This window comes from Gnatocerus cornutus, unplaced genomic scaffold (assembly GCF_029298725.1).
Source record: "Gnatocerus cornutus isolate USDA-ARS CGAHR unplaced genomic scaffold, icGnaCorn1.1 ctg00000431.1, whole genome shotgun sequence".
Taxonomy (NCBI): domain Eukaryota; kingdom Metazoa; phylum Arthropoda; class Insecta; order Coleoptera; family Tenebrionidae; genus Gnatocerus; species Gnatocerus cornutus.
In genome coordinates this window covers 11-21,467 of record NW_028275746.1, presented here as the reverse complement: position 1 = coordinate 21,467, position 21,457 = coordinate 11, and the positions used below count along the sequence as shown (strand labels likewise).

General features: G+C 44.7%; 1 protein-coding gene and 2 non-coding genes across 3 annotated transcripts; all 3 read left to right on the top strand.

Annotated features, from left to right (window-relative positions):
- Positions 1 to 161: 161 nt before the first annotated feature.
- On the top strand, positions 162 to 4,519 carry LOC148165267 (uncharacterized). Its single transcript, XM_088049737.1, has 2 exons — positions 162 to 418; positions 3,610 to 4,519. Exons 1-2 carry the CDS (start codon positions 250 to 252, stop codon positions 4,446 to 4,448), a joined length of 1,008 nt encoding a protein of 335 aa, XP_087905863.1. The 5' UTR covers positions 162 to 249; the 3' UTR covers positions 4,449 to 4,519.
- A 6,148-nt stretch (positions 4,520 to 10,667) lies between these two features.
- Positions 10,668 to 10,787, top strand: LOC148165266 (5S ribosomal RNA). Its single transcript, XR_015771624.1, has one exon. It is a non-coding gene; the product is annotated as a 5S ribosomal RNA (ribosomal RNA).
- A 6,467-nt stretch (positions 10,788 to 17,254) lies between these two features.
- LOC148165265 (5S ribosomal RNA) lies at positions 17,255 to 17,374 on the top strand. The gene has a single exon (XR_015771623.1). It is a non-coding gene; the product is annotated as a 5S ribosomal RNA (ribosomal RNA).
- Positions 17,375 to 21,457: the final 4,083 nt, after the last annotated feature.

Here is a 21,457-nt window from a genome sequence, read left to right as displayed (position 1 = left end):
TACGTTTAAAAACAGAAAACGAGACAGACACGACGTGCACGTTACGACGAGTATACTCGATCTAAAACGCCGCACACCTAAAATCCCTCTATTTATAACGAGCGAGCGACAAACAGGCGCTCCGCCTTAGTTCGTCGTTCGACCATTGCCCTAACGAGATGGCGCTGTACCGACCATATAAATTTCTAGCCTTCGCCGCGTTCGGCATTCCTGAAGTAAACTCTGACTTGTCCACATCGTGCTCCGCCGATGACGAGCAGAGATCTTCGCCCCCGGCCTCAAAAGCCACCCGCAAGTGCTCCCAAGAGTGCAAAAGCAAAAAGTGTGAGTTCAAGTGTCAGTGGTGCAAGTGCCAGTGCATCAAGTGCCAGTGACATGGACCTCTTCTCCAACTTCGTCCGCCAGTCGACATCACAAGGTGAGTTAATCACGCGCCCTTCCTCGCCCGAAAGGGCACTAACACCCATTCTTTCTGCGACTTCGTCGCAACACGCCCTCTCGCCTCCTCGCGCCAGAGGAAACTCTGTCTCTTCAATCTCCAACAAAAATACCCCTAATGCGGTGTACCATAAGTACACCATCAGAAACATTCCTGCAGACTGGGCTGCACAAAAAAAGTTTTACTGCCTTTTAACGACCACTCTTCTGGTCAAGAACATCAAGCAGCTTGTTGTCAACTGGAACAAGACTGCTCTTCTTGTCACTCTAAACCCTCTCCCAAGCGACTTCCAGAAAAAACTCCAAGTTGCCACGCTAAACCAATCCATCTCAATTGTGGAAACCCACAAAAAAGTCACTGCCAAACCAAACGTTGCCACTTCAAAACCCCACCTCTCTGTCGTAATTCGCGATGTTGACGACGACATCGAATACGACGAAGCACTCAACGCCCTCAAATCACTCAATCTGCCAGTCATCAGAGTCTGGCGGATTCGTTCAATGAAATCCGGCAATTTCACCAAACTGATGCGTGTCATCACTGACAGCACAGAGACCGTCGACTTCCTCCTCAAGGAAGGCGTCATCATGTTCGGCAAGCGCCATCAGTGCGAGCCGTCCAAAGCCCCGCCAAACCCGCCCCCCTTCAGTGCTCCAAGTGTTTCCAACTTGGGCACCCTGCCACTGAATGCCCCAACAAAATCGCGTGCCCCAAATGCACAGAGAACCACCCAGCCTTCAAATGCGAATCCAACCACGTAACTTGCCTTCTGTGCAACGGCACCCACCCGCGCCTGGTCCCGCCAGTGCCCCAAAATCAAGGACGCAGTCGTCACGTCCGAAACCCCCATTGCCCCAACTCTGATTCTGGAGCCCTCTCCCGAATTTGCAGACCCCGATCCCCAACCCGTGTCTGTTCGTCAGACAATCACTTTCGTCACAAAACTTTTGTACGACCTCTTCCCTCACCAGCGTGCAAAGGTCAGCGAGCTCGTCGAGAGCGCCTCCAAATCCGTCCTTAAGACAAAGACCCGCATCAATCACGCGGGCCAGAGAATCTACTTCACTTTCGAGTAGATTCGACAGCCCTAACTCGTCCAACTCTCTTTCCCCATGGCTACCACGGTGGCCGCCCCCGCCGCTCCCGGCGGGGCCTCCTGTCCCCTCGTGTGAATATCGCCACGGTCAACATTGCAGGAATCAAACGGAAATTGCATGCTCTCCGTAACTTCATCGAAACCGACGCGATCAAAATTTTATCAATTACCGAAACGCGCTCAAATCTCGCGATTAAAGTCAAACATTTTTCTTGCTATCACAACACGCCCTCAAACATCGCTCACGGAACCGCGCTTTTAGTTTCTACCGACTTTCAGTCAACTCAACATAATTTGCCTCCCAACCTAACTTCTCTCGAACTTGCCGCAGCCGACGTAGTAATTAACAATAAAATCATTACTTTCTTCTCCCTCTATCAGCCCGTCAGGCAAAAACTTCCAACGGAACTATTCGAATACGCGTCCAATCTCTCATTCAGTCATTTTCGGCGACTTTAATTCTAGACACGAAGACTTCGGAGACACTGCAACTAACCCAAACGGCAGAATCCTATCCACTCTCATTAGCGAACTCCCAATCTACAGATTAGAAAACCGACTTCCCACTTTTATCTCTCATAGAGGAGCCTCAATTATCGACCATATCATTATTTCGGAATCCTTAATCCACGCGTTCGACAATGAAACAGCAATAGGCACCACGGTAACGTCAGATCACTTTCCCTTAATTGCAAAAATCCTCATCAACGGCCATCAGCCACAACCACCACTTATTCAAATCTTCAATTACAAAAACGCCAATTGGAACCTTTTCCGCGAAGAATTAGACCAGGCCCTACCAGTCATTATCCCAGTAAATTCCCAGGTAGAAATAGACCGACAAATAGATTCATTAACTTCAGCTATCGAGTACTGTAAACTTAAAGTCATTAAGCCCAAAACTATTCCAAAAGACAAATCCCCACTGCCAGACCGTATCCTCAGACTCATTAAAGAAAAACGTAAAATCTACCGCGATTACGTCCGCAGCCGCGACCCCTTTTTGAAAACGCTTATCAATAAATTCAACGCCAAAATCAGACGCGACATTAATTGCTACAAAGAGGAAACTTGGCTCAAAACTTGCGAGTCTTTGGATTATCGGAACGGAAAAGAGTATTGGACAAAATTCAAGACAATTTCTGGCCAACGTTCTCGACCGAACCATAATCTAATTGACGGAGCAAACGTCTACCACTCTTCCCAAGACAAAGCAAATTGCTTCGCGAACCTTCTCGAGGAAATTCACCAAGTTCCAAATGACCCCAACTTTGACAACCACTTTTTCAATTTAATATCAAATAATGCGCAGACCTTACGCGACATTCCACTAGTTGAACCACTTCCCTATCCCCTAAACGATGAGCACTTAACAGACCCGGTCACTGTTTTCGAAGTAAAAACTTTAATTCTAAATTTGAAAAACACTAAAGCTCCAGGACCCGATCAAATCAAACCAATAGTTTTAAAGAACCTTTCAGAATCCGGATTCTTAGCTTTAACTAACATTTTCAACAACTGTTTAAATAACTTGTATTTTCCAACCGCGTGGAAAGCCGCGAATACTATCATGATTCCTAAACCCGGTAAAAACGTCAACGACCCTAAGTCATACAGACCAATTTCACTTCTTAACATCACTGGCAAAATTTTTGAACGAATCTTAACAAACCGATTAAAATTTGTATTAGAAACGCAAAATTTGCTTCCGCCAGAGCAATTCGGCTTCAGATCACACCGCAGTACGCAAAATCCGTTAGTAGAACTTCAAACCGACATCACTCGACACGCCAACCTTGGAGAATGTACCATCGGTGTCTTCCTGGACATCGAACGTGCATTCGACAAAGTCTGGCACGACGGCCTCATTCAAAAATTTCTTAACCTTAGAGTCAATCTTAAATTCACCGCGGCTCATCGCCTCCTTCCTAACTAACCGATCCTGCAGGATCAAACTTAATCAACTCTTTTTCAAACTCTTTCAACCTCAACGCCGGAGTCCCACAAGGCTCCGTCCTGTCACCATTGTTATACATTGTATACATTGTATACTGCAGAGATTTTCCCGTTTCAGACCACTTCCGGACCAAGACGAGGATGTTCGCGGACGACACGGCAATCTGGTCCAGTCATCAGAACGCCGTGAAAGCCGCGGAAACACTTCAGAAAGAACTTCACCGCATTGAAAAATGGACAAACGCCTGGAGAGTGAAGCCAAATCCCTCCAAATGCCAAACCATCTGTTTCTCATTTCCCCTTGCACACAAGCATCGCCTCAACTTTCAACGCTACATACGGCTAACTATAAACAATCAATCTATTTCTAAAACTAACTCTGTCACTTATCTAGGAATCACCTTCGCTCAAACATGCACACTACACCAGGACCTGGCAACAACAATGAAAAAAGCACGGAATAGATCAAATCTTTTGTATCTCATTCGCGGCCGACTTCGAGGTTGCAGCCCAGAAACCCTACACTACACTTACAACACATTTATTCGCCCTATCTTCGAGTACAGATCTCTACTTTACGCCTCTCTTACTAACCGCTTGCTTTTCAAAATTTCTTCTTTCGAAAGACATACGCTTAGACTTCTCTATCGCCTTGATCTCAGATTTCCTTCAAACTCTCTGCATGAACACACTAACTCTACTCCCATCAATCAACGCTTTATAATTAACCGCAAACGCTACCTAACACGCACGCTCGCCAGCACTAACCACCTAGCTATTCAAACTCTTCATACTACACACAAACTTCCCACTAAAAACCGCTTAATTAACGTTATCCGCAAAAAACCCAAGCACAAACTAAAACACTTGCCCACAGCCCTTCTTTTAGCCAACTACCCAGACCTGCCTCCGCTCCTCCAGGAGCTGGTCGAAGAAACACCAATTTCGATGCGATGAAGAGGTCCATTCCTACATGGACGAGATCCCTTTCCTTTTCCCCTTTCTCTTTCAGGTTTCTCTTTCAGCCCAGGACAATCCAAGGAAGAAGAAACGGACTTTCGCGAAGGCTCCCAGGATCCCATGAAGAGTTCCAGGACTCCCATGAAGATTCCCAGGATCCCCACGAAGAGCTCCGGACGTCCCACCAACTCCTGGATTCCCATGAAGAGTCCCAGGAATCCCACGAAGATTCCCAGGATTCCCATGAAGAACTCCTAAACTCCAAACCAAGTCCAGAAGGAAGGAAGGACGACCAAGAAAGAAACAAACCTTGCCACTTTACCAACAACGCCCTAACTTTAAAACCTAATTTGAAACAAATGCATTGTATTCATACTTAAGCCAAAATTACTGTTTAGATATAAGATTTAAAAATTGTTTAAATTCCCTCGGTCTGCTGAAAAGGCCAAAAGCCTCACCAGCAGCCAAATAGAATGTATATCTTAAGAACTCGATGTAAAAACCCAAAAACCTAGAAATAAATGTATTTGAAGAGCCGCGTTCGGCATTTATTTCAAGCCGTACGTTTGTCAGTGCGCTTCGTGTCAGTCGCAGTAGGTGTTTTGCTGTTTATATCGTATAACAACATGTCCGGAAGAGGAAAAGGAGGTAAAGTGAAGGGAAAGGCGAAGTCTCGTTCCAGTCGTGCCGGACTTCAGTTTCCCGTCGGCAGAATTCATCGTCTTCTGCGTAAAGGAAACTACGCCGAAAGAGTGGGTGCAGGTGCTCCCGTTTATTTGGCGGCCGTAATGGAATATCTAGCCGCCGAAGTTCTCGAATTGGCAGGAAACGCCGCCAGAGATAACAAGAAAACCCGTATCATTCCGAGACATCTTCAATTGGCTATAAGGAACGACGAGGAGTTAAACAAGCTCCTTTCCGGCGTTACCATCGCCCAAGGCGGTGTCTTGCCCAACATCCAGGCGGTGTTGTTGCCCAAGAAGACCGAAAAGAAGCCTTAAATTTAATTCTTCGCCGCCGTCATCTCGAACGAAAAACAAAAACTTTTATAAAAACCATCTTCACATCGGCCCTTCTCAGGGCCAAAAATTCAACTCGAACGAATTGATTTTTTCGCCAAAATACAACAACCTATGAGAATCATGTTAAAAAGTCTTTTAGATATTTTAAAGTTAAACCGATCAATTAATTCATTATACGAGCGTAGACTGAACGGAAGATTTTCGATTACATTCAACCAAGAAAGATGATTTTTACGACTTTTCATCGTAATTTTTAGAAAAATTCAATGCCCGACTAAAGCACGAACTCGACAACTCTATCTATAATAATTTATTGATTATCTAATTCAAGAAACATTCCGATTCGTCGTAAATTTCTTCACATTTCGCACATTAATCTGTTAAGAACATACACACACACACCGGTCGCCTATACGTGCTCTCCGTCTCGATAATTTCTTGCAGCAGCAGTCGTCAGCGGTGAGCCGTAATACTACAATCAATCGTTTTATTTGCTATGAGATTTTGTTTCAAGTCACGTCTGAGGAGAGTAACTCTACCCCATATTGGACATAACCTCAAATATACTCTTCGTGGCAAAAACGTTCTTTTAACGATGGTCATTCTAACCTAAAACTGCTGTCAAAATTGTCAAAGTCGCCGCCTGGATCACAAATTAAAATGATCACTCACTCCGTACGATTTTCATTTCGATTTGAAGACAAACACACAATTGAGCAACATATTTAATTCGTTTGATTTATTTTGTGGTTCTGAAAAGAACCGTTTTTTTTTGTTTGTTTGTTTGCTTGCCTGCGGGGGGTTTGTTGTTATTCCTCTGAGGATGCGGATACACGTCATAAAATGATAAAATTAACCGCCGAAACCGTAAAGGGTACGACCTTGACGTTTCAGGGCGTAGACGACGTCCATGGCGGTGACGGTCTTACGTTTTGCGTGTTCGGTGTAAGTTACGGCGTCACGGATGACGTTCTCGAGGAAGACCTTCAACACACCTCTGGTTTCTTCGTAGATGAGACCGGAAATACGTTTCACACCACCACGACGAGCCAATCTTCTGATCGCCGGTTTCGTTATACCTTGGATGTTATCGCGTAGAACTTTGCGATGACGTTTGGCGCCACCTTTTCCCAATCCTTTGCCACCTTTACCACGACCGGTCAATCATCTTGATAAAATTAGGAAATTCTTCGTACAAAACGACGTAGCTTCGACCAAGTTCGTTATGGAACTAACGTCAAAATTTCATTCCGCGGGACTATTTATAAGTTACGGCAGCTCCACCTCGCGTTAAAAACGAATCCACCAATGGCGTCGCCGTATGACTCATCGAGTTTATAAAACGGCCGTTGGCGCGACGAAAATTTTCAGTTGACTTTCGAACGTTCGTACGTACGGTCGGTCGTTCGGTCGAAGCAAGCAAGCAAGCCACTACCTACGTTAATTCTTTTCATTTGATTCATCCGATATCCGAGATGGCGAGAACTAAACAGACGGCTCGTAAATCTACCGGTGGCAAGGCACCTAGAAAACAGTTGGCCACGAAGGCGGCCAGAAAAAAGCGCTCCCGCCACCGGAGGTGTCAAGAAACCTCACCGTTACAGGCCCGGTACGGTCGCCCTTCGTGAGATTCGTCGTTATCAAAAGAGCACTGAACTTTTGATCCGCAAGCTGCCTTTCCAACGTCTCGTCCGAGAGATCGCCCAAGATTTCAAGACCGATCTCCGTTTCCAAAGTTCGGCCGTGATGGCACTTCAAGAAGCCAGCGAGGCTTATCTCGTCGGCCTCTTCGAAGACACCAACTTGTGCGCCATCCACGCCAAACGTGTCACCATCATGCCGAAAGACATCCAATTGGCGAGACGCATTCGTGGCGAGAGGGCTTAAATTTCCTCCATCCATCCATCCATCCATCCGATCCGACCATCTAGAATTAACAAATTCTTCATCTTCGAAGGTGTTAAAAGAAGAAAAAAAAAAATCGGTTCTTTTCAGAACCACAATTATTTTCCAACGAATTGAAAATTTATCGTTCGCGCATGCAACTTTTTGAGATTGAAAAAAAAAAAAAAAAAAAAAAAAGTTAGGTTATGTGATTTATTCACAAAATTCGTACTTACATAAAACGATAAACTTTTGCTTTTTTTCTTTCACATTAAATTTTCTTTTAACTGAGACTATTTGAAACATTATTATATAATAAAGTTTATCATTCTTTGTAATAACACTGTTTCGACAGTCAAATGAATAGACAAGAAAATCAAATGAAAGTATGTATCTCCTCAACAGAATGTGCATTGTCCAAGCGAATCTTTCGTTCGTTTCTTGAAAATAATTGTGGCCCTGAAAAGGGCCATTTATTTGTATCGATGGTGCCCCTACGTCGATATATACGATCGGAGCACGTTCCCGAAACCACCAGGACGTCGTCGTCGTTGAAAAAATTAAATCATCGTCGTCGACTTTTCACTTCTTTCTCTTGGGTGAAGCGGTTTTTTTCGCTTTGACGGTGACGGCTTTGGCCGTTTTCGGTTTCGGCGCTTTCGGTTTCTTGGTTGGACCGGCCTTGTTGGATTTCTTCGCTTTCGATGGCGTCTTGGGTTTGACGGGCGATCTGGAGGCGGCGCTGGCTTTCTTTTCGGGAGCGGACGCAGCCTTTCTAGCCTTCGATACGGCGACGCTCTTCTTTTCGGCGGCGAGTTTTCTTAGACTTGGCCGAAGCGGCGGGGGCGGCCTTCTTACCGGCTTTTGAGGCGGATCCTTTTTCGGCGGACGTCGGCGCTGACGCGACGGAACGTTTAGCAACGCCCGTCTTCTTGGATTTCGCCGATGACGACGCGGTCGCAGCGGCAGATCTCTTTTTCGTGGCGGACGGAGCCTTAGCTGCACCGGTGACGGCAGAAGCCAACTTGAACGAACCGGAAGCTCCTTTTCCTTTGGTTTGGACCAACGAACCGGATGCGACGGCGCCCTTAAGGTACTTCTTGATGAAAGGCGCAAATTTTTCCGCGTCGACTTTGTAGTTGGCCGCGACATATTTCTTGATCGCCTGCAACGAAGAACCGCCGCGTTCCTTCAAGCCTTTGATGGCGTTGGTGACCATCTCCGAAGTGGGCGGATGAGAAGGTTTGCTTCTCGGATTTTTGGGCTTCTTCTCCTTCTTCACCGGTGAGGAGCCGGAAGTGGCACCGGCGACCGTCGAAGCTGCTTGATTTTCTACGTCGGCCATATTTTCGTCTATCGCGCGCGCGTTTTTTTCTTTTTATTATAGGTAGGCTTATTCTTCGGTGAAAGAACGAATGAACTTTACAGAACGAATTGGGCGCCAAAGTCAAAGTGTTGGCGCGTTCGAAAACGCGCGGACCGCGGACTAAACGAGAGCCTTCTCGTCGAGTTAGAAAATTCAGTGGGCCTCGAATACAGCTTTCGCGTGATGGCATCGTTCTCTTTACGCGAAGATCACCGCCTCCGGGTGCGGGAACATGAGCGATTCGGTCGGCGATGGCCTCCTGAATAACCTCAAGTTTTCCCGGACGACCAGCCGACCTCCAAAAGCGAACAAGGACCGATCGAACGTCGACTCGAACAAAGACCCTCCGAAACAAGGAGATGACATCCAAGTTCGACGCCGACGTTACGCGTTTTCCACGAATAACAGGAAAGTTCCGCTTTCGACCAGACAAACTTGGAAGCATCCTCTACAAGTTTCACGAACGAATCGGTCGAAAAGTACGTGCGATCTTTTCGAAAATCGCCTCGCAAAGAGACGCAGCACGGATCGGAGCGACGACCGACGAACCTGCAGAGTGTAGGAAAAAAATTCACAAACGGTCGAAGATGACGTCCGAGAAGGTCGAATTTTTTCAAGAACGAAGATAAAACCTTCGCCTTTCGTAGGAGTTGATTTTTGAAAACGATCTTGACGAACAGGTCGGAAAAAAAACGATGTCAATTTCGGACTCGACCATGAGAAACGAATTTGTACGACGAACGGACTTTTCGAACGACTTTTTTCGCAAAATCGACATTTTTTCCTCAAAAATTACCTCACACGACGAAATCCCATCATCGAAACATCACCGAAAACAGTTTTGACGGCGAAATTCTCGTCAATTTTACGAAAATAAAGGGAAAATCAGACGGACCACCGTCGAACATCCAGCGACGGGAACGGACGAGTTTTTTAATTTTTCTTGCCAATTCATTGCGAAAGAAGCAATTTTTCTCGACGAAACCATTTTATAATCATAAAAAAAACTCCCCAAACACCACAAACCAACAAAAATACGGAAATCTTGCATTGTTTGCATTTTTCAGACACTCTAAATAAAACTACGTCGATGTCGGCGGATTTTCAGTCGGTCGTCGGTCGACAGAAATCCAACGAAATTTTCATTTGTTCTTCTCAAAAACGAAAAACAAACAAATCAACAAAACATTCCCTACTATTAGTCGACATTTCGAGCAGAAACTACGAACGTCGAAAGATTTAAAAAATGAAATATGTAGGTGTGCGTGCGTGCGTACTTACTTGAAACTTTTTTCTTGTTTCATCGTCGCACTGGAACAAATTAAATTTTAATGCAATGTAAACGCGACCACACTTTCGACGAAAACATCTCTATGAATCGAACGACGTCGGAAAAAGAATAAATCGAGAAGAGAACAAATCATGAAACAACACACACCCACCCCGCCCGGCCCGGCCAGAGTGGTGGGAATTTCGATGAATGAACAGACAAAGAAACCAACTCTGTTATCAGTTCTAAGAAAGAAAGCAGGTAGCGGCGGCGGCGAACCTTCGACCGTACTACGGTCAGTTCATGAATTAACCCCGTCCGTTCGGAGTTTATTCATCTCCGGTCCGTGTCGGCGTTTACTTCAAGTGGGTGCTATTTCCATCTAAGCAAGCAAGTGAGTAAGTAAGTTCTCAAATTTTAAATTACGTTAATCGCAAGTGACTCGTTGAGATCGTCAAACGAACAATTTAATTTAACGCCTCATACGAGTTTTTTTTTTTCGTCATTTTGTCGCAAAAAAAAAACTAAAAAACGACTCGCAAAAAAAAATTTTTTTTTTTTCTTCTTTTAAATCTTGTACATTTTCTGACATGTGTACCATCGAAAAATGTCACATCCAAACGATCGAACAATCACAAAAAATCGTCAACGTACCATCTTGGAAAATTTTACCAGGCAACGACCATACCACGTTGAAAACTACCGGTTCTCGTCCGATCACCGAAGTCAAGCAACGTCGGGCGCGGTCAGTACTTGGATGGGTGACCGCTTGGGAACACCGCGTGCCGTTGTCTCTACTCTTTTCTTTTTTTATTAACATTTCTGATGTCAAACTTTTTTTAAATATATTTTTCACTATTTATATTTTCTCTCAGGAACTTATATAGTATGAAGACGAAAATTTTTAATTCGTTCGAGTTGAATTTGTGGTTCTGAAAAGAACCGATTTTTTTTCTTTTTTTTCCAACCAACTTCCAAGCTGCTCGAGGAGGATTTATTTTGAACTGGTGTATTTGGTGACGGCCTTGGTTCCTTCAGAAACGGCGTGCTTCGCCAATTCACCGGGCAAAAGAAGACGCACCGCCGTCTGGATCTCCCTGCTGGTTATGGTCGAACGTTTGTTGTAATGAGCGAGGCGACTGGCTTCAGCAGCTATACGTTCGAAGATGTCGTTCACGAAACTGTTCATGATAGACATAGCCTTGCTGGAGATACCGGTATCGGGATGGACCTGCTTCAACACCTTGTAAATGTAGATGGCGTAACTCTCCTTCCTCCTGCGCTTCTTTTTCTTGTCGCTCTTCGAGATGTTCTTTTGAGCTTTTCCGGCCTTCTTGGCCGCCTTACCGCTGGTCTTGGGTGGCATTCTCTTCTAGTCGTCGAGTTAAAAAAACGTTTAAAAACAGAAAACGAGACAGACACGACGTGCACGTTACGACGAGTATACTCGATCTAAAACGCCGCACACCTAAAATCCCTCTATTTATAACGAGCGAGCGACAAACAGGCGCTCCGCCTTAGTTCGTCGTTCGACCATTGCCCTAACGAGATGGCGCTGTACCGACCATATAAATTTCTAGCCTTCGCCGCGTTCGGCATTTATTTCAAGCCGTACGTTTGTCAGTGCGCTTCGTGTCAGTCGCAGTAGGTGTTTTGCTGTTTATATCGTATAACAACATGTCCGGAAGAGGAAAAGGAGGTAAAGTGAAGGGAAAGGCGAAGTCTCGTTCCAGTCGTGCCGGACTTCAGTTTCCCGTCGGCAGAATTCATCGTCTTCTGCGTAAAGGAAACTACGCCGAAAGAGTGGGTGCAGGTGCTCCCGTTTATTTGGCGGCCGTAATGGAATATCTAGCCGCCGAAGTTCTCGAATTGGCAGGAAACGCCGCCAGAGATAACAAGAAAACCCGTATCATTCCGAGACATCTTCAATTGGCTATAAGGAACGACGAGGAGTTAAACAAGCTCCTTTCCGGCGTTACCATCGCCCAAGGCGGTGTCTTGCCCAACATCCAGGCGGTGTTGTTGCCCAAGAAGACCGAAAAGAAGCCTTAAATTTAATTCTTCGCCGCCGTCATCTCGAACGAAAAACAAAAACTTTTATAAAAACCATCTTCACATCGGCCCTTCTCAGGGCCAAAAATTCAACTCGAACGAATTGATTTTTTCGCCAAAATACAACAACCTATGAGAATCATGTTAAAAAGTCTTTTAGATATTTTAAAGTTAAACCGATCAATTAATTCATTATACGAGCGTAGACTGAACGGAAGATTTTCGATTACATTCAACCAAGAAAGATGATTTTTACGACTTTTCATCGTAATTTTTAGAAAAATTCAATGCCCGACTAAAGCACGAACTCGACAACTCTATCTATAATAATTTATTGATTATCTAATTCAAGAAACATTCCGATTCGTCGTAAATTTCTTCACATTTCGCACATTAATCTGTTAAGAACATACACACACACACCGGTCGCCTATACGTGCTCTCCGTCTCGATAATTTCTTGCAGCAGCAGTCGTCAGCGGTGAGCCGTAATACTACAATCAATCGTTTTATTTGCTATGAGATTTTGTTTCAAGTCACGTCTGAGGAGAGTAACTCTACCCCATATTGGACATAACCTCAAATATACTCTTCGTGGCAAAAACGTTCTTTTAACGATGGTCATTCTAACCTAAAACTGCTGTCAAAATTGTCAAAGTCGCCGCCTGGATCACAAATTAAAATGATCACTCACTCCGTACGATTTTCATTTCGATTTGAAGACAAACACACAATTGAGCAACATATTTAATTCGTTTGATTTATTTTGTGGTTCTGAAAAGAACCGTTTTTTTTTGTTTGTTTGTTTGCTTGCCTGCGGGGGGTTTGTTGTTATTCCTCTGAGGATGCGGATACACGTCATAAAATGATAAAATTAACCGCCGAAACCGTAAAGGGTACGACCTTGACGTTTCAGGGCGTAGACGACGTCCATGGCGGTGACGGTCTTACGTTTTGCGTGTTCGGTGTAAGTTACGGCGTCACGGATGACGTTCTCGAGGAAGACCTTCAACACACCTCTGGTTTCTTCGTAGATGAGACCGGAAATACGTTTCACACCACCACGACGAGCCAATCTTCTGATCGCCGGTTTCGTTATACCTTGGATGTTATCGCGTAGAACTTTGCGATGACGTTTGGCGCCACCTTTTCCCAATCCTTTGCCACCTTTACCACGACCGGTCATCTTGATAAAATTAGGAAATTCTTCGTACAAAACGACGTAGCTTCGACCAAGTTCGTTATGGAACTAACGTCAAAATTTCATTCCGCGGGACTATTTATAAGTTACGGCAGCTCCACCTCGCGTTAAAAACGAATCCACCAATGGCGTCGCCGTATGACTCATCGAGTTTATAAAACGGCCGTTGGCGCGACGAAAATTTTCAGTTGACTTTCGAACGTTCGTACGTACGGTCGGTCGTTCGGTCGAAGCAAGCAAGCAAGCCACTACCTACGTTAATTCTTTTCATTTGATTCATCCGATATCCGAGATGGCGAGAACTAAACAGACGGCTCGTAAATCTACCGGTGGCAAGGCACCTAGAAAACAGTTGGCCACGAAGGCGGCCAGAAAAAGCGCTCCCGCCACCGGAGGTGTCAAGAAACCTCACCGTTACAGGCCCGGTACGGTCGCCCTTCGTGAGATTCGTCGTTATCAAAAGAGCACTGAACTTTTGATCCGCAAGCTGCCTTTCCAACGTCTCGTCCGAGAGATCGCCCAAGATTTCAAGACCGATCTCCGTTTCCAAAGTTCGGCCGTGATGGCACTTCAAGAAGCCAGCGAGGCTTATCTCGTCGGCCTCTTCGAAGACACCAACTTGTGCGCCATCCACGCCAAACGTGTCACCATCATGCCGAAAGACATCCAATTGGCGAGACGCATTCGTGGCGAGAGGGCTTAAATTTCCTCCATCCATCCATCCATCCATCCGATCCGACCATCTAGAATTAACAAATTCTTCATCTTCGAAGGTGTTAAAAGAAGAAAAAAAAAATCGGTTCTTTTCAGAACCACAATTATTTTCCAACGAATTGAAAATTTATCGTTCGCGCATGCAACTTTTTGAGATTGAAAAAAAAAAAAAAAAAAAAAAAAAGTTAGGTTATGTGATTTATTCACAAAATTCGTACTTACATAAAACGATAAACTTTTGCTTTTTTCTTTCACATTAAATTTTCTTTTAACTGAGACTATTTGAAACATTATTATATAATAAAGTTTATCATTCTTTGTAATAACACTGTTTCGACAGTCAAATGAATAGACAAGAAAATCAAATGAAAGTATGTATCTCCTCAACAGAATGTGCATTGTCCAAGCGAATCTTTCGTTCGTTTCTTGAAAATAATTGTGGCCCTGAAAAGGGCCATTTATTTGTATCGATGGTGCCCCTACGTCGATATATACGATCGGAGCACGTTCCCGAAACCACCAGGACGTCGTCGTCGTTGAAAAAATTAAATCATCGTCGTCGACTTTTCACTTCTTTCTCTTGGGTGAAGCGGTTTTTTTCGCTTTGACGGTGACGGCTTTGGCCGTTTTCGGTTTCGGCGCTTTCGGTTTCTTGGTTGGACCGGCCTTGTTGGATTTCTTCGCTTTCGATGGCGTCTTGGGTTTGACGGGCGATCTGGAGGCGGCGCTGGCTTTCTTTTCGGGAGCGGACGCAGCCTTTCTAGCCTTCGATACGGCGACGCTCTTCTTTTCGGCGGCAGTTTTCTTAGACTTGGCCGAAGCGGCGGGGGCGGCCTTCTTACCGGCTTTTGAGGCGGATCCTTTTTCGGCGGACGTCGGCGCTGACGCGACGGAACGTTTAGCAACGCCCGTCTTCTTGGATTTCGCCGATGACGACGCGGTCGCAGCGGCAGATCTCTTTTTCGTGGCGGACGGAGCCTTAGCTGCACCGGTGACGGCAGAAGCCAACTTGAACGAACCGGAAGCTCCTTTTCCTTTGGTTTGGACCAACGAACCGGATGCGACGGCGCCCTTAAGGTACTTCTTGATGAAAGGCGCAAATTTTTCCGCGTCGACTTTGTAGTTGGCCGCGACATATTTCTTGATCGCCTGCAACGAAGAACCGCCGCGTTCCTTCAAGCCTTTGATGGCGTTGGTGACCATCTCCGAAGTGGGCGGATGAGAAGGTTTGCTTCTCGGATTTTTGGGCTTCTTCTCCTTCTTCACCGGTGAGGAGCCGGAAGTGGCACCGGCGACCGTCGAAGCTGCTTGATTTTCTACGTCGGCCATATTTTCGTCTATCGCGCGCGCGTTTTTTTCTTTTTATTATAGGTAGGCTTATTCTTCGGTGAAAGAACGAATGAACTTTACAGAACGAATTGGGCGCCAAAGTCAAAGTGTTGGCGCGTTCGAAAACGCGCGGACCGCGGACTAAACGAGAGCCTTCTCGTCGAGTTAGAAAATTCAGTGGGCCTCGAATACAGCTTTCGCGTGATGGCATCGTTCTCTTTACGCGAAGATCACCGCCTCCGGGTGCGGGAACATGAGCGATTCGGTCGGCGATGGCCTCCTGAATAACCTCAAGTTTTCCCGGACGACCAGCCGACCTCCAAAAGCGAACAAGGACCGATCGAACGTCGACTCGAACAAAGACCCTCCGAAACAAGGAGATGACATCCAAGTTCGACGCCGACGTTACGCGTTTTCCACGAATAACAGGAAAGTTCCGCTTTCGACCAGACAAACTTGGAAGCATCCTCTACAAGTTTCACGAACGAATCGGTCGAAAAGTACGTGCGATCTTTTCGAAAATCGCCTCGCAAAGAGACGCAGCACGGATCGGAGCGACGACCGACGAACCTGCAGAGTGTAGGAAAAAAATTCACAAACGGTCGAAGATGACGTCCGAGAAGGTCGAATTTTTTCAAGAACGAAGATAAAACCTTCGCCTTTCGTAGGAGTTGATTTTTGAAAACGATCTTGACGAACAGGTCGGAAAAAAAAACGATGTCAATTTCGGACTCGACCATGAGAAACGAATTTGTACGACGAACGGACTTTTCGAACGACTTTTTTCGCAAAATCGACATTTTTTCCTCAAAAATTACCTCACACGACGAAATCCCATCATCGAAACATCACCGAAAACAGTTTTGACGGCGAAATTCTCGTCAATTTTACGAAAATAAAGGGAAAATCAGACGGACCACCGTCGAACATCCAGCGACGGGAACGGACGAGTTTTTTAATTTTTCTTGCCAATTCATTGCGAAAGAAGCAATTTTTCTCGACGAAACCATTTTATAATCATAAAAAAAACTCCCCAAACACCACAAACCAACAAAAATACGGAAATCTTGCATTGTTTGCATTTTTCAGACACTCTAAATAAAACTACGTCGATGTCGGCGGATTTTCAGTCGGTCGTCGGTCGACAGAAATCCAACGAAATTTTCATTTGTTCTTCTCAAAAACGAAAAACAAACAAATCAACAAAACATTCCCTACTATTAGTCGACATTTCGAGCAGAAACTACGAACGTCGAAAGATTTAAAAAATGAAATATGTAGGTGTGCGTGCGTGCGTACTTACTTGAAACTTTTTTCTTGTTTCATCGTCGCACTGGAACAAATTAAATTTTAATGCAATGTAAACGCGACCACACTTTCGACGAAAACATCTCTATGAATCGAACGACGTCGGAAAAAGAATAAATCGAGAAGAGAACAAATCATGAAACAACACACACCCACCCCGCCCGGCCCGGCCAGAGTGGTGGGAATTTCGATGAATGAACAGACAAAGAAACCAACTCTGTTATCAGTTCTAAGAAAGAAAGCAGGTAGCGGCGGCGGCGAACCTTCGACCGTACTACGGTCAGTTCATGAATTAACCCCGTCCGTTCGGAGTTTATTCATCTCCGGTCCGTGTCGGCGTTTACTTCAAGTGGGTGCTATTTCCATCTAAGCAAGCAAGTGAGTAAGTAAGTTCTCAAATTTTAAATTACGTTAATCGCAAGTGACTCGTTGAGATCGTCAAACGAACAATTTAATTTAACGCCTCATACGAGTTTTTTTTTTTCGTCATTTTGTCGCAAAAAAAAAACTAAAAAACGACTCGCAAAAAAAAATTTTTTTTTTTTCTTCTTTTAAATCTTGTACATTTTCTGACATGTGTACCATCGAAAAATGTCACATCCAAACGATCGAACAATCACAAAAAATCGTCAACGTACCATCTTGGAAAATTTTACCAGGCAACGACCATACCACGTTGAAAACTACCGGTTCTCGTCCGATCACCGAAGTCAAGCAACGTCGGGCGCGGTCAGTACTTGGATGGGTGACCGCTTGGGAACACCGCGTGCCGTTGTCTCTACTCTGCCACGTGCCTTGAATAAAGTGAATCGTGTCCCAATTGTTGTTTTAACAACAAGAGGAATTAAACCAAGTTCGATACAGCGCAGGCTGGTTAAGCCTGCACTGACCACCGAAAACATGGCCAGTTCGAGCCTCAACTGGCTGAAGCCGAAGAAAACGGTGAAAAAAGTGAAACAAAAGGTGAGGTACGTGCCAGTACCAATCGACGCTAACCGATTTCAACCAATCTCTTCTGATGAAGAGGATGAAGAAGACAACATGGAGACGGAGGAAACATCCTCCAGGACAAAAACCACCGCGACCGCGAACGAAAGGAGACCGCCGCCGATCATCATCCACGGCCGGAACATAACGCACAACCGTCTCAAAGAATTGTTCGCGGATTGCGACAACGGGTTACCAGGTCCGTTACACAAGGAGAAGACCCTTGTGTACCCCAACACAACAGACATCCACACGAAGATGAGAAACAACCTCACGACTGGAAAAGTAGAGTTCCACACGTTCACACCAAAGGACTCAAAACGTCAACGTTCGCATTAAGGGTTTGGACAACAACCCTGAGCCCGAATCCGTTCTTGCAGAGCTCAAGAACTGCAAGATCGAAGCCACCAATGTGAGGAAAATGGGGCCCAACACCAAGAGGCCCCATTACATCGCAACAGTGACCGACAGCGAGACTGCCGAGTCACTCAACAAGAAATGTCGGGCGATTCTCAACGTCAGGGTGCGTTTCGAGAAATACCTCAATAAGAAGAAGATGACACAGTGCCACCGGTGCCAGGCATGGGGCCACGGCACGAGGAACTGTAACCTCGAACCGACGTGCGTAAGATGCTCCCAGTACCACTGGACCCGCGACTGCCCCCATAAGCCCGACCCGACGTACATTCCCAAATGTGCAACTGCGGGGAAACAAGGACACGCTGCCTCGCAAACCACGTGCGAGGTCTACATCGCCAAGGTAACCCGCATCGAGGAACTCCAAGAAGAAAGGCGTCAGAAGGTCGCCAACAAGAGGGCTAAATTAGCCCCCGCGCCGATCCCAAAGGTCAATCCGTGGACCCAGCCAAAGAAACCAACAGGTGAGTCCATTGTTTTTACTAATAAATCATTTCCGCCTCTGCCGACGCCTTCAACGAGCGCAGCAAATTCGCCAATTTTAACAAGGCAAACACCAACCAAAACGAAAATTCCAGAAACAAGCAGCATGACAGAATTTTGTAAAATAAACGCCGAAATTTCCAGGCTGAACAAAAATGTAAATATGAAAAATTTGCTCATAATACTTAAAGAACTGAACAATGCACTTGAAAAATGCCAGTCTCAACAAGAAAAGCTGTTCGTCTGCATAGACGTTCTATCCAAAATGGGAGACGCTGGCTATGAGCTGTAAATTGACGATAGTTCACTGGAACGCAAACGGTCTGCATGAAAAAGCTGCGGAATTATTGAATTTTATTAAAAATGGTGGAATTCACATTATGGCAATTAGCGAAACGCGTCTCAAAAGTAAAGATCGGCTTAAATTCACCAATTACACGGTTCTCAGAAAGGACAGAACGGATGTCATTAGGGGAGGTGGGGTTGCTCTCCTAATCCGTAATGACGTCCCCTTTGAACACATTCCCACCCCAAATGTAAGATTCCTCGAAACCCTAACGATTAAGATCGAGAACAACATTTTCATAACATCAGTTTACAACCGACCAATCAACTCAATTAGGGACGCGGATTTAGACATAATCAATAATCTGGGAAGAAAGCAATTAATTCTCGGGGACTTCAATGCGAGACACACAAGCTGGGGTTGTCACGCAAACAATAGTAACGGGTTCAGGCTCTACAATTACGTAGAAAACACAAGCTTGATAATTAACAGAACTGCTGATCCAACTCATTTCCCAATTAACGGCATGACACCTACCTACATTGACTTGACAATCACGAAAAACATGGTAATCTCAGAACCCAGATCAGTGACCGCACTCAACTCGGATCACAATCCTGTGATTCTTGAGATTCCTGACATGACAATCAAAGACAAAACAATCCAAATCAATTCCTATAAACAAACCAACTGGCCCCTCTTCCGCAAAACCCTTGACAGACATGTTGAACTGACGGAAATCATTGGCACGAAAGATGATCTTGATAAACAGATTGAACTGTTCATTAAGGCCATCCAGAAGGCCAAAGACCAAGTCACGACGACGAAAACAATAAATCCTTTTCGAGACGAAATTCCGAAAGCAACCATAGAGAAAATAAAACTCAAGAACCGAATCAGAAAACTGTACCAAAGAACACGAGACCCATTTTTCAAAAACCAAGCATCTGAATTAACCAGAGAAATTAAACAAGAAATAAAAGAATTCAGACAGAACAAATGGGAAACAAAACTTGGCAAATTAAATCCGCACGATAATTCTCTATGGAAAATGACAAAAGCTCTCAAAAGACGATTTACCCCCATCTCTATCCTTAAATCCAATAACAACACAGCATTTAATAATGTGGAAAAAGCAAACACACTGGCAACATATTATGAAACGATCCACACAAGTGATAATCACAACACACCCGAACAAACAGAAATAATTGAAACAGTAAACTCTTTCAATAGTGACAATTCCCAGATAGACGCGCCTACGGCCGTCAAACCCACAGAAATCGCAAAAATCATAAGCACTTTACCGAATAACAAAGCCCCGGGAAATGACGGCATTGAAAACAGAATACTGAAAAATCTTACAGCGAAAGCTGTAAAACAACTAACGAATATAATAAATGCCATGCTTAATCTTTGTATCTTCCCGGAAAAACTTAAAGTAGCAGATGTCATCCCCATTTTGAAACCGGGGAAAAACCCCAATGCACCAAACGCATACAGACCAATTAGCCTTCTACCAACAATATCAAAAGTTGCGGAAAAGGTAATCCAAAAACGAATTAATAAGCACATTAAAGAAAACAAAATTTTACCGCCAGAGCAATTTGGTTTTCGGGAACGACATAATACCACACAGCAAGTCCTCAGACTAATAAATGACATAACCAATAATTACAACACGAAAAGCATAACAGCAATGACATGTCTTGATATTGAAAAAGCATTTGATAAAGTCTGGACAAAAGGACTAATTTACAAAATGATTCAATTGAAGTTCCCGACGCACATTACTAAATTAATAAACTCGTACTTAACAGAGAGAAAGTTCAGAGTAAAGGTAGAAGGCGAAAAGTCGGAAATGAAATCAATAAATGCGGGAGTCCCACAAGGCTCAGTGCTTGGGCCAATACTATTTAATATTTACATTCATGACATCACTAAATTCGCACAAACCAATTTAGCTTTGTACGCGGACGACACCGCCATCTACGCTAAGTCTCATTCGGGTCAGGTCGCACTCAAACAAGTTCAGATCCACATTAATCAACTCGAGAAATTCTACGCGAAATGGAAGATTAAACTCAACGCGGACAAAACGGAAACGGTCATTTTTGCAAAAAGATTCACCGGGCTAAAGATCAATAAAAAACTAAAGGTAGGGGACAGTGAAATTGAAATTAAGAACTCTGTGAAATATCTAGGAGTCACCCTAGACAAAAGGCTAAACCTAAATGAACACATAAAGAAAACGAGACAAAAAGGTGAAGCCGTCCTCAAGCAATTGTACCCATTGTTGGTCAAAAACAACTATCTAAACACGAAAAATAAGTTGCTTCTGTACAAATGCATCTTACGCCCCATCATAACATACGCAGCGCCCATCTACCGGCACAAACCACACACTCCACTAATTCCTTTGCAAAGATTTCAAAATAAATGCTTAAGACTTGCCCTTAACGCAGACAGATACACTCCGCTCCGTCAACTTCATCAGGACGCGAATCTTCCACTCCTACACCATTACATCCATTCCCTTTCCGATAAATTCTACGAGAAGCAGGTGCGGCACGTACCTCTTCTCAAACAATCCCTCAAACACCCAGCAGGAACTCACAAGTTCCCGCACTCGGGTGTCCCCAATCTAGACCGGATAATCCGCTGAATTTTGTTACAGGCAAAAGGCAG